General features: G+C 42.3%; 1 protein-coding gene across 1 annotated transcript; it reads left to right on the forward strand.

The window, feature by feature from the left end:
• The first annotated feature begins 759 nt into the window (after window positions 1-759).
• On the forward strand, window positions 760-12701 carry LOC108506461 (cytochrome P450 2U1). Its single transcript, XM_017833504.1, has 5 exons — window positions 760-1201; window positions 6064-6696; window positions 9993-10154; window positions 11066-11233; window positions 11637-12701. Exons 1-5 carry the CDS (start codon window positions 760-762, stop codon window positions 11813-11815), a joined length of 1584 nt encoding a protein of 527 aa, XP_017688993.1. The 3' UTR covers window positions 11816-12701.
• The last annotated feature ends 611 nt before the right edge of the window (window positions 12702-13312 follow it).

The raw sequence follows: 13312 nt of genomic DNA on the forward strand, positions 1-13312 counted from the left end.
TCAGCAGGAAAAAGTGCACCAAGGTGTATTCTACAGAGCGAGGGAAGTTACCCTGAAAACCAGTTGGGGATAGGTTTGGGTTTTTTGGGGTGTTGAGGTGTTTGTGTGGTGTGCGTGTGGAGGGGTGGTGTCTGTGGGGTTTTTTGTTGTTCGGTTTTTTGTTTGTTTTGTTGGGTTTTTTGTTTTATTTATTTATTTGTGGGAAAGAACTAAAATTATTTTTCCTCTAAACTTAAAATTCAGGTCTGATAAGCCTCTGTGCTGTTCTGCGTTTGCCAAGCAGTTGCTTTAACCTAGAGCTGAGACATATTTCTAGGTTAGTGCTTGGTTATGAAAACAGAACATTTTGGTCTATTTACTTAGAACTCCCAGCTTTTCTATTGGAGAAGGGGGAAGAAGGATCATCTGTATTCTGTTTCCTTCTAAACACCACTAAAAATGGATGCTTGCAGAAGGAGCGTTTGGAAGCAAGTCCTATGAGGTTGTGGGGAACAATCTCTTTTTTTTTTTCCGCCATTAGCTGAACATGTGTGCTTATGTTTAACGACATCTTAAACTTCGACTGTGTCCAAGCACCGAGCCAGCTTTTGACCGCTGAAGGCGGCGGCGGCGGTACCGGAGCCCGGCCCCCCTCCCCGCCCACAGGCCCGGCGGGACGGGGTCAGGGCGCCGCGGGCCTCGCCTCCTGCCCGCCCCCGCCATCTTAAACCGCTACTCGCCGGCAGCGGGGCCAGCGCGCCGGTCCCACCGCCCGGGGAGATGGCGGCGCCGGGCACGGCGGCTTGGACGTGGCTGCTGCGGCCGCCCACCGCCACCGAGCTGCTGCTGGCGGCCCTGTGCTGGCTCGGCTGCTACTGGCTGCTGCGGCGGCGGCCCCGGGCGCTGTCGGGGCTGCCGCCGGGCCCCGCGCCCTGGCCGCTCGTGGGCAACTTCGCCTTCGCCCTCCTGCCGCCGCCGCTGCTGCGCCGGTGGGCGGTGGAGGTGCGGGACGGCGGCCGCGTCTCCCCCGCCTTCTCTCCGCATGTCTTCCTCACCAGCCTCACGAAGATGTACGGCAGCGTCTTCCGCCTCTTCGTGGGCAGCCGCCCCTTCATCGTGCTCAACACCTTCGAGGCGGTGCGGGAGGCGCTGGTGCAGAAGGCGGAGGTGTTCAGCGACCGGCCCTCCGTGCCCATCGTCCTCATGATCACCCACAACAAGGGTAAGCGCCTGGGGGCGCCCCAGCGGGTGTCGCTCGGGGAGCTGTCGTACCCTGATGGGTGGCCAGGGCGATGATACCGAGCGGGAGCTGCGAGCGGGGCTCATGGCTGCTGTGCCAAAACTTATTAATAAGTATTGTGAATTGCAGAGTGAACCATTTACTTGCTTTTTGCTCCTAGCGTGTGTCCTTCACCTGCTGCTGACGGAAAGCACGCAGAGAGTAACTCGCACTCCGTTGAGGTGGACGTACAGCATCCCCGTGAGCTGGGCAGTGCTGTGCTGTGCACCACAGCCCACCTCCGGATGACTGAAATGCCTGATCCCTTTAGCTCTGTTCACAGTAAAGGAACCGAGGAGTGGCTGAGGGAGCTAGGGTTGTTTAGCCTGGAGAAGAGGAGGCTCGGAGGGACCTTATCGCTCTCCCAACTACCTTAAAGGAGGCTGTAGCCAGGTGGGGGTTGGCCTCTTTTCCCAGGCAACCAGTGGTAGGACAAGAAGACATGGTCTCAAGCTGCACCAAGGGAGGTTTAGGTTGGACATTAGGAAGAATTTCACAGAAAGGGTGATTAGGCGTTGAAATTGGCTGCCCAGGGAGGTGGTAGAGTCACTATCCCTACCGGTGTTTAAGGAAAGACTGGATATGGCACCTAGTGCCATGGTCTAGTTGACATGGTGGTGTTCAATCATAAATCGGACTCAATCTTAGAGGTCTTTTCCAACCTAATTGATTCTGTGACTGGCATTTGTGCAGGGGTTTAAGGAACTGCTGGTCTGTCACGTAGGGGGTTTCTGATTTTGACCGTGTCAGGAGAAGAAATTTCCAAACTTTGGCAGTGGTACAAAAATGAGTGCTTCCCCAGTTCTTACCAAGGTAACGATGGCAAAGAGCAGGTTTCTGTGGAGTCCTGTAGCTGTGCAGTCTGTGCTGCCTGTGTGCAAACTGCTGTTGCTGAGATGTTTGCAGGTGTATTATTCTGCTTGTCAGAACTTATTGAGTATATTTGGGTTTGTGGTTTTTTGTTTGTTTGGGGTTTTTTTTGGGTTTTTTTTGTTTGTTTTGTTGTTGTTTTTTTGTTTTGTTTTTTGTTGGGGTTTTTTTCCAGGTCAAAGGAGAGTTTACTAGCTTTTGCAAGAAGAGGGCATGGAGAGTGTAAATGCATATTGGCAATACTGCAGTTAGAATTTCTTCATGTTCTGTTTTTAGGTCATTATGGATGTCGGTGTTTGTGGAAAACTAATTTTCCATTTCCAGTTAGGAAGTGTAGCCCAGAAGGCTTGTTAGTGTGCTAGCTTGCTGTGAAACTTATCTTTTTTAATTTTTTATCAACTTATCTTTAATTTGTTGTTGGGTTTTGTGTTTGTTTTTTGTTTGTTTTGTTTTGTTTTGTTTTGTTTTTAGTGAACCAGAATTACCCTTGTAAGGATAAGAGGAAAGCAAGAGACCTAGATCATGTTTATTAAAATGTGATCAGGTACCATTGCTGAACTTGGTTTAAAAAATAAAAAAATAAATTATAAATTATATTGATCTGAGATAGATATTGCTGGCACGTTATTGTGCGTGAGTATTTTTAGGTACAGTACTTCTAGCAAGAACTGGGGGAGGAAAGGGGAAGAGGAGTTAGATAATTTTAGCGGTGCTGTAAAACTGCATGTTTAAGCTTGTGGTGGATTTCTTTTTCCTTAAATACTGTGTGTTTCCTGTTTCATGTTCTCTGACAGGCTTTTTTGAACATGGTGCCCCAAGGTTAGCAAGGGCAATTAGCTGCTTTCACTAGTGGATGTTCCAGGGAAGTTGACTGTGTAAGGAGCCTGTTGTCCAGAGCCAGAGCGTGCTGCAGCCAAGTGCAGGGACCGTGCCTGCCTGTGTTGCGCTGCAGCAGGGACATTACATTGCTTTACATTTAGTTTTATCTGGAAGGTCACCGTAACTGCGCTCAGGCACGAGGACTGTTACATGAGGGCTGCCCAGTGGTCCATAAAACATCCTGATCTGGTGTGTAGCGCTTATGTTCACTGGTGCAACACGTTGAATTGCCACAGATATGGGAGTGTTGTAGAATGAACCACAGGGGTGGTGTGTTTTGAGTATACAAAGGGAAAAGTCAGTGAACGTGGGCAGTGCGGGCTGCTGGTTCTCTAAAAGCCAGTGTAAGTTACAGGTGCTCTCACTGGGCTGGCTTGGGTTTAGTGGTAGCATGAAGGAGATGACTGAACATCTGTGATGCTACATTTGTGTTAACTACTCTTTCTTTTTTGTCTATGGCTCATGGAGGAGGGCAGTGGGTTACAACACTCAAACTGGAGGCCTCTGAAGGTTGGTCTGAGAGCCTCCTGAACATAGGTTCAGGAGTTTGTGGTGAGACTTTACTGCAGGTCAGGACAGAGGCAGTTGTGTTAGTATGTACTAGGAAAGGAAATGATAAAAGCAGGATGATGGGTAACTTCAGATCTGCTGGTCACAACTTGGGTACTACAGCACTGGGACGCTTTGGGTCAGTAAGTGTTCATTTTGAGTTTCTATATCTTTGTTCTATAAGCAAGCTACAGGGTATGAACTCACAGGGCTATTTTCTTGTAAGCTACATTTTCTGTCGTAGTTTTGTCTTTACCCTGAGCTAACCTGCTGGGTATGGTATGGAAGAAAGCAGGGCTTATCTTAGCTTTGTGGCTTGATTGTGTGTAACATGCATATGGAATATTGTACCTGGGGGAGAGCAAGTAGAAGTATCAGAAATGGCAAATACTGTATTTCAACTACTTGATTAGTAAAGAAGGGAGCCCTCCTTGGCTGCATGGGAAGTTCCATGAGAATTTAAGGGAGAAGGTAGAAGTTAAGTCTTAATTGAAGGCTTCTGCACATACATCTGTGGGAAGAGAAATACTAGATTGGGGGAAAATGTAGACTTTGGTGGTTTTGTTTTAGTAAAGCGTTTTTGTATTTTATATCTATGAGAGGTAGGGGTGACTCAATCTCTAGAGGGGATGGAGTCTGAGTGGTTGTCTGCCATTTTAGCCCTGCCCTGTGCACATTTAGATGTGAACATCTGGCAACACAGAAGTTAAGTGTTAGTGAAGGTCATGAATTCTGTGTTGGTCAATGCTCCCAGTATTGCAGTAACACTAAAGCTAGCAGAAAGAAATGGGGGGGGAGGGAGGGTAAATTAGCTGTTGCGAGAACTTGCTTCTTGTAAGGATTTAAATTTATTTCATGTAAAAAAGAAGAAGAAAATGAACTCTGGTTCTATGAGTTTGTTGGTTGTATTGAAAGGTTTTCACTATCAGTTCGTTGAATTAGCCTTCTGCGATGAGCATGAAGTCCTGGTTAATTCTTGTTGCTTCATTATTGTATTTTCTTCAGGTTTTTGTTTATTTGTTTTATTTTGCTTTAGTTTGTTTGTGGGAGTTTTTGGTTAGGGTTGTTTTGGTTTTTTTAAAGAGTAGAGTTGTGTATGCTGGGTACCTTGACTTTTCAGGGGAGGCAGAGATTTTCTTTGAAAACAGCAAAGGACTATTCTGTTAGTGTAGCTTAGTAGTGATCCAGTTGACAGTTTGCTTTCTCCTCTTATCTCTGTTACTATAACTTCGTGCTCTTCTTCCTCCTCAGTCTGTCTCCTGTGTTATTCTTTCCCTATTTGCAAATCAGTTATTAGTATTCTGCAGCAATTTGAGGTTTCAGGATGTCAGAAAATACCATGCTATGCAACCACGCCCTGTGCAGGACTGCTGGAGAGACTCTGGCTGTGGGAAGGTGTGTTGTTGGTGTCAGCTTTTCTGGGGCACTACGAGAGTCTTTTTTACATTCAAGACAATAGGTTGGTTTTATTTTATGAAAGTATTTGAATCCTAAAACTTACTTTCCTAATGACAGAAAGGGGAACAGATTGTGGATATATAGTCTGGTTTTGAGATATTTGTTGTGGGATAGAAATAGTGATAACTTTGTTTTATTCCAAGAAATCCATGTTTCTTTTCCACCCCAGCCACAAACCTTGGAAATGTTGGTTCTTGGCCAAATTCAACCCCGAATATGCCTGTTTTTTCACTTACCCTACTTGAGGACACCAAGTTAACCATGGAGTACATTAGATATAGCAGGTTGTGTGTTTGTCACCCTGCGGTGTCTTTGGCGTGGTCTTTTAATTCAACAGAAGAGATATTTCTGTTTGTAAGTGAGCAATAGTTATACTTGAAGCTAAGGGATTTAATTTAAATGGTGTTTCATAATGACACAATCATGCAGAACAAGTGCCTGGAGGCATCAAAACTGTTGAGATGCAAATCAAGCAGGTTTTTGCCAAGTGGCTCTGAACCTGTCTTTACCTTCCCAGTTCGTTCAGAGCATGTGTATCCTTTATTTTTATTACAACAAAGAAAAACCTTGCTTGTAATAGAAACATATGCAAAAAGTATTGAGAAGTTTGTATAACATGAAGGCGAAAAGAAATCCAAACTAGATTGTGCTTTAATGTCTTCTATTCTGCTTCGCTGAAGGAATTCCTGTCTCAGGACACTGAGGAGAAAAGGCAATAGCTAATCTATGTCCCAGAATAACAGTTCCTAAAAAATTATAATTTGTAATGAAGCGTTTACAATACCTCTTCTCCATCCATCTTGCAAAGACTAATAAAACTACTGATGTAACTTCAATATTAATTTCATGGATTGGGAAAAGGAGGAACAGGATTTCCCAAAGCTATTATAAAGAACCTTGTGTTCTTCCTCTAGCTCCTAGCCTAGTGCTTGGGATAGATTTATTGTGTATCATTTCCCTCTTTTCTGGGTCTTGGGTTGCAGGTCTATATAATTATTTCTTGTTGAAAATAGGGCATCTTGGTTTCAGACTCTTCCTTTCTTTTTCAGGTGTTATTTTTGCACCATACGGTCCTGTCTGGAAGCAACAGAGGAAATTCTCTCTCTCAACATTGCGTCATTTTGGAGTAGGGAGACTTAGCTTAGAGCCTAAAATCATTGAGGAGCTGAACTTCATAAAGGAAGAAATGCTGAAGCATGGGAAGGATTCATTTAATCCCTTTCCAATCATTCGCAACGCAGTGTCCAATGTTATCTGTTCCATGGCCTTTGGCAAGCGTTTTAACTACGAAGATGTTGAGTTCAAGACGATGCTGAAGAACATGGCCCGTGCACTGGAGCTGAGCGTGAACAGCTACATGATCCTGGTCAACATCTGCCCTTGGCTCTACTACCTTCCCTTTGGGCCTTTCCGGGAGCTTCGGCAAACAGAACTAGATATTACTGCTTTTCTGAAGAAAATAATTGCACAGCACAGGGACACACTGGATGCAGCAAATCCCAGGGACTTCATTGATATGTACTTCATCCATGCGGAAGAGGAGAAGAACAACAAGGAGAGCAGCTTTAATGATGACTACCTATTTTTTATCATTGGTGACCTCTTCATTGCAGGCACAGATACTACTTCCAACACAATACTGTGGTGCCTGCTCTACATGTCCCTTTACCCAGAAGTACAAGGTAAGACTATTTTTATTCTAGGTGATTTATTCCAGACTGTAAAGCTCTAGATGGATGCTCAGAAACAGAAGCAAACAGCGACAGTGCAGATATCATTTGAAGTGCAAACAATGTGTGTATGTGCAATTTGAAAGGCTGGTATGTAATCAGACATCTTCTATCCTCCTGTGCTTTGAAGACCTCTAGGTTAGTGATACTAAGTAATAAATGGCCTTTTAATCTGTGCATTTCTTCTGTTTTGGGGCAAATCTTTTCCAAATAATTCCAGGGAACTTTAGCGTGTTTGAGAAACTTTGGCAATTGTGGCATTCCAGGCATATAGCAGTGATACAAGATATGTAAGATCCATAGTGGTAAGGTTTGCTTTTATGCCTTCTGAGCAGGGAGGTTGTTGAGCCTAGTGGCAGAGACTGGGGAAGTGAAACCCTACCCGCTGTAGAGGAAGATCAAATCAGAGACAGTTTAAGCAAACTGGACTTGGCACAAGTGCACAGCACCAGCTGGTCAGTGTCTTTGGACAGGCCTCTCCCCAGGAGTCTTGAGTGGTCGTTTCAATGGTCAACCTTGGGTAGGTGGTTGATGATGGCAGGGGGTGGGAGGGTAAGACACATGGAACACGTGACCCCAAAGAAGCGGCAGAAGGAATTGATCTTGCTCATTCTTAGGGAAAGATGACTGAGGGGAAACCTTATGCTGTCTACAGCTACCTGATTGGAAGATGCTGAGAAGATGGGGACAGTCTCCCCTGAGGTGTGCAGTGGAAGGGAGAGAAGCAGCGGAGACAGTCTACAACAAGAAAATTCTAATCAGATACTAGGAAAAAAAACTACCCTGTTGAAGATGGCAAAGGAGTGCAATGGATTTTCCTGAGAGTTAATAGAATCTCTGACTTTAAAAGTATTTGAAACTCAGTGGGTTATGACCCTGAGTAGGCTCATCTACCCTCAGAGTCTGATCTGTCTAGAATAATCACTTCTAAATAGGTCGAGATTGTAGTTTATTGCACCAAGTCAACCAGTTTGTTGACCAAAGATTGCACAATGGGGCATCAGTTCAATACGTGGAAGAGAGAGTTCACTGGGACAACTGCAAAATAAACTTTTATTGCATAGGCTTATTCTTCTGTTTTTGATGTCTACATGTTATCACTGCTTGACTTGATATGCAGTTACATGAATTAGATATATTCTAAATTACACAAATGAGATCTGGAAGAGTGTTGTGTTGGTTTGGGTTTTTTAACCTCTTTCCTACCTGCGTGTTACTGTATGTCTGTGTGCTGGTCAATTTTCCTTCTTCTGGTGATCTCTTTTATTGCTTCTCTCCAATTCCACCTTTCCTTATGTGGCTGTTGTTGAGTAATCTAAATAAGCTCAACAGTCTAGAGTGTATCACTTAGCTATGGAATGTGATTCTCTTACTTCTAGTATCCTGTTCCTTATGTATCCTGTTTGCCTTGGAGTAAGGTAGGGGCCTCTTTTTTTGACTCTGGTAATGTGTTTCTCTTAAACATATTGACATGTTTTTTTCCCTAAAGAAAATACCTGAATTTTGTAACTTTTAGCAGTAGCAAATGTTGCTTGCAGACATGGAAAGGCAAGCTAAAGGCTATCAGGGGAAAAAAATCTGGAATAGCCTTTTTCTCTTTGGAAACCAGTTTTGCTTTTTACATGGAAAAAGAAAAGGATTGGTGTGAGACAATGTGCTGAGGCCATGTGGAGTATTTGGTTTGTTCTGTTCCCTGACTTTGTTTTGGTCCTTAACTTCTGAAGATCTGTGAGATTTTTAAATACGTGAAAAGTTGTGGAGTAGTTCAAATATCATGCTGTTAGTGGAGAACTGCTCAAGTTTGTGTTTTTGCACTTAGCAATGTGAGCAGCAGTTTGGCTGCTTTCTGTATAGTTCAGCATTTCTTTACTAACTGAACAAATGAGTTGTTTGAGATGAAGCACTGATGTGACATTTGGCATGAGACAGTCTCCTTAATTTTATTTTTTTATGTTGAATACTTTGTTTAAATTACTGTGCATACCTGAATACTGGGATATGGTGTGTCACTAATAAAAGTAGCAACCCCTCACAAAGAAAATTCTGGAGGGCCATGCCATCAGCAGCACATCTCTTGCTGTATTTTTTAACGTTCCTCATACATGAACTCTTTTACTAGTGACACCATTAGGTGGCAGCAGCTGTTCACTGAACCCAGTTGAGGCAGCAATTCTGGATGTTGCTTGGGAAACTAGGACACTTTTTTTGTGTTGAGCTTTCATTTAATCTTGTGTCACTGTTAAGAAAAAAGTGCAAAAACTCAAGAGTATCAGCAGCCTGATTGGAAAAGGCAGGCAGGACAACCACAAAGTATTCAGAATACAAAAGGTGAAAATTGAAAACTGACTTATTATTTTTGATTAAAGGTTAGTTTTGAGGTCTCCTCTTTCAAGGTTGTCTTTTGCTGTGTAACCAGATTCCAAGTTACCTGTAAGAGAAGGTATATCATCCTGCATGTATGAAGCAAATCTTGCATCTTGGAAACTTCTGTGAAGAGAACTACTTGCATGATGAGTCTTTTGAGAGATGAAAGGGACAAACAAATATTTTGACAGTTTATCCTTCCCATGAATGAGAAAGGAAATTAGCTCATTAACTTTTTTTTCCTTTGCAGAAGGGCTGTGTGGGAAAGGAGCATCTGCTGCTGCCTTTTGGGGGAACTGGGAAATAGCTGAGTTTAGGTTCTGTGAATAGAAAGTAAGAAGTGGAAAGAACAAGTTAAATGGCTTCTACACTTACAGTAACAGCACCAGAATTCCTGCTCCAGAATGAAGTGTCTAAAGCAGCTGCGTGAAAAGCTTTTCAATCTCTCTGTGTGCAGGCATGCACTGCACACACTTCTCCTTTTGTTTAAGGTTTTTAATGCGTGGCAGAAGCTTGATGTTTTCACCATTCAAATTACTGCATATATATATATATATATATAATTAACCTCTTAAAGTAAGATTATGGATATATTTGGAATTACCACAGAACTTTTCCTGTACTCTTCCAATGCAGAAGTGTGAGCAATGTCTGTCATCTCAGTAGCTTTATTTTTGACAATTGTGCTTGGTTGTTTTCTTCTTAACTGAGCCTCTTCTTAAAGCTCATGCTGACATAGTTATTTCAGCTAGGGATCACATCTTGAAGTAATTTTTGAGAAATCTGTGTAAACAATGAAGCATAGACAGATGATATTGGGAAGATGTCTCCTGACATATTGTGCATCTTTTGAATTTTTTATTTTTCTTGCTCCCTTTGAATAGAGAAGGTTCATGCAGAAGTTGAAGCAGTTCTAGGACGTGACAAAGTTCCCTCGCTTGCTCACAAGGCTCAAATGCCCTTCACAGAGGCAACCATTATGGAAGTGCAGAGGATGACTGCAGTTGTTCCCCTCTCTATTCCTCGAATGGCCTCAGAAACTGCTCGTAAGTGTTTCTAGAGACTTCTTACTTACAGTATTTCTTTTGGGGATGAAGATCTGATGGGACATGTAGTGATAATTTACAAAGACCTCATTTATGTGTTAGACCTGTAACCCAAGTACATAAAGTGCCATTTTTAGAGAGTAGGTGGCCTCAAGATACTCCTCTATTTAAGCAGCATATCTGACCTAACATCCTAATTTAGAGCAATTTCTTTTATGTGGGTCAGCCTGTATTGACTGATATGCTTAGTTGGAGCTGGCAGCTGAGACTCCACCTTTGTACCTGAAACAGCAGAGTTGTTTTTGGCATTCTGACACAGAGATCTGAAAACATCAATTTAGAGCAGGTCATTGGTTAAAGGCTTATACCATTGACCTCCACATATTTTTCCAGCTTATCTATTGCTGAGCAATGGCTAAAGCCAGTGTAAGATAGTCATACTCAGCTTTCAAACCCAGTACTGAATTGATCTTTTTTAATTGTTTTGGCTTCAGGAGGGTGAGGTGCAACAAGCTGAAATGAGACTAGTAATTTCAAGACCCTCTTGTGACAACAGTTCAAAACCCGTCCCTTGACTGTGCTGGGGCTCTATGACAGCACAGGAGTAAGAGGAAACTGGGTTGCAGCACTTGCATGCTGCAGAGTGCATTTCTTACAATTGCTGCTGCTTTTTCTCTGCAGGGAGCTGTTGGTGTAACTTGATGTCTTTCCAGCTGCTCAGGCCTGTGTGATTCTGACTCAAACAGGGTAGCAGAGATCACCTTTGCCTTAAGCTTTTGCTGCATTTGCAACCCACTGCTAGGGATGGATATAATTTTTATGACATCTTCTAGTTGTCTTTTTAGTGATATGTTTCCCATGTTTACTTCTAGCAACTTGTCAGATCTCTGTCTCTGTGCTTTTGTTTCAAGTGCTGCAGGGATATACCATTCCTAAGGGCAGTGTGATTGTGCCCAACCTGTGGTCAGTACACAGAGATCCTAACATTTGGGAGAAACCAGATGAATTTCAACCATCAAGATTTCTGGATGAAAATGGACAGCTAATTAAGAAAGAATCATTCATTCCTTTTGGAATGGGTAAGATAATCCACATGCAGTCATTGGGTGCTGGGGGGGGTGCTGTTTCAAGTGTAGGGCCTTGGAGGTGTGAGATGTAAAAAATGCACATAAGACCAACTATAGAACTTATTTTATTATTACAGTTGGTGACTTGCAAAATGGGTTGGGTTCCTAAAGTCTCCAGCTGCCAGGCAGAAAGTATGACTTGTCCTTTGCTAATACTTTTGTTGCAGATGTAAATGCTGTTAACACAAAGTAATACTGATGAGCAGGGCTTAGAACAAAAGATTCAGAGTTCATAGCTTAATAGTAGCTTAAGCCTTTCTGTGTTTGGACTATGGTAGCACAGGAATTACATGTGTGTTAACAAAGGGATCAACTGTGTAAAGCCAGTAACATATCTCTTCTAACTGTTCTTCAGGTAAACGTGTGTGCATGGGAGAGCAGTTGGCAAAAATGGAGCTGTTCTTGATTTTCACAAGTTTAATGCAAAGTTTTACCTTTTTGTACCCTGAAAATGCTGCAAAACCATCCATGGAGGGAAGGTTTGGTCTAACTTTGGCTCCATGTCCATTCAACATAATAGCTTTGAAGAGATGATATAAAATCAAAAAAGATTTAGCAAAGAAATACTGCACTTTTAAAATCCAGCTTTTTTTTGTTTCCATCTCTTGTTTCTTTTTTCTCAGGAACACACCAACTGCATATGCTTTCATAGTCAGTGGTCACTCCATTTAGACTTCTGGAAAGTAAAGATTTTCTTTGTCAGCTGTTGCATTCCACAAACAATCTGACAGCATAGTTTTCAATTTGATATTAAAACTTGCTGGGCTTAAACCCTCTCTATAAGCTATTGCTGTCAGTTTGTCAAATGTTAATTATGGGAGAATGGTCCAAAACATCTGTTAATGCTTTAGCAGATAGTAATTGTAAAAAATTGTAAAAGCTGCACATAAACAATTAATTTACCAAAGGAGTGAAGGACATCGTGTAATATCAAAAGGATTAACAAATGACAGGGTGCTAGCATTTTCTGTGTAAAGAAACATTGTAATTGAGCTTAACTAATGACATACACTTTTTGGAAACTACTGAATGACACTTCTATTAACCTTGGAGGATTCTTTCTTGCAAGTAACTCATAGGTGTAGATAGGGTTGAATCAGTCTGGATTCCTGGATTCAAACATAATTGACTATCAGGGCTCACTAAAAACATGTAGGTGCCAACTCTGAAAACCCCAGGTTTGAGGCCACATGGATGCTTGAGTATGCCATATTCGCAACATGAAACAAGTGTGCAGCATATGGATGCAGATGTTTTATTTTGGCATATAAATGAGAGCAGAATCCTCTAACAAGAAACAGCAGAAGTCTGTTCTTTCTGGTGCCAAGCAGATATTCAAGATGACATCTGTGCTGCCTCTTGGCATTCACTGTTTTCCCCACAGCAGCAGTGGCTGCAGTCTGGATGAGACCAACACCCACTCATAGGGAAAAACTCCACATGTGCAATCCTGGACTCAGGGCTTGCACTCAAGTTTTTCACTCACCAGCAGTACGGGCAGTACTGCCACAACCTCTACGTCTTTGGGAACTGGACTCTTCAAATATGACTTCACAGTGGCATTAGAAGTGAAGGTCTCATACATTTACCATGGAATAGGAGGAATCTGACAAACTTGAGGTTTGAGTATAATGTCTTTGTTATCTTCCACATGAAGTACAAATATCTAGTTCATATAGTACTACTGTATCAGTACCTTATTCTTTATATATGCAGAATCTTAGTGCTGTTAACCACTGTTAAACCAATGGCCAAGGAAACCTCATGTTAGGTGTTTTGGAACAGGGCAATCAGTCTTGCCTTGTATTTGAATAATCTTTTAAACACATAAAGTGATCTTTGGGGGGCAATATGTAACAACCTTTAATTATTCTTAATTATTATTAAATCACTTTATACCTCTTTTGATCTAGCAGAATTTCATATCACATGAATTAAGTTCTTATGTACTCTTTTGAAGAAAGTTTTCTCCCCGTCACTGGACATCTAGAGAATACTGGGAGTCCTCCTAATGTCAAGTTTACAAGACTG

Source organism: Lepidothrix coronata, unplaced genomic scaffold, assembly GCF_001604755.1.
Source record: "Lepidothrix coronata isolate B3197 unplaced genomic scaffold, Lepidothrix_coronata-1.0 Scaffold215, whole genome shotgun sequence".
NCBI classification, from domain to species: Eukaryota; Metazoa; Chordata; class Aves; order Passeriformes; family Pipridae; genus Lepidothrix; species Lepidothrix coronata.

Coding starts and splice junctions, on each gene's coding strand:
- LOC108506461 (XM_017833504.1), top strand. CDS start 760: ATGGCGGCGCCGGGCACGGCGGCTTGGACGTGGCTGCTGCGGCCGCCC. Junction 6,697..9,992: donor CCTTTACCCAGAAGTACAAG/GTAAGACTATTT, acceptor CCCTTTGAATAG/AGAAGGTTCATGCAGAAGTT. Junction 10,155..11,065: donor AATGGCCTCAGAAACTGCTC/GTAAGTGTTTCT, acceptor TTTTGTTTCAAG/TGCTGCAGGGATATACCATT.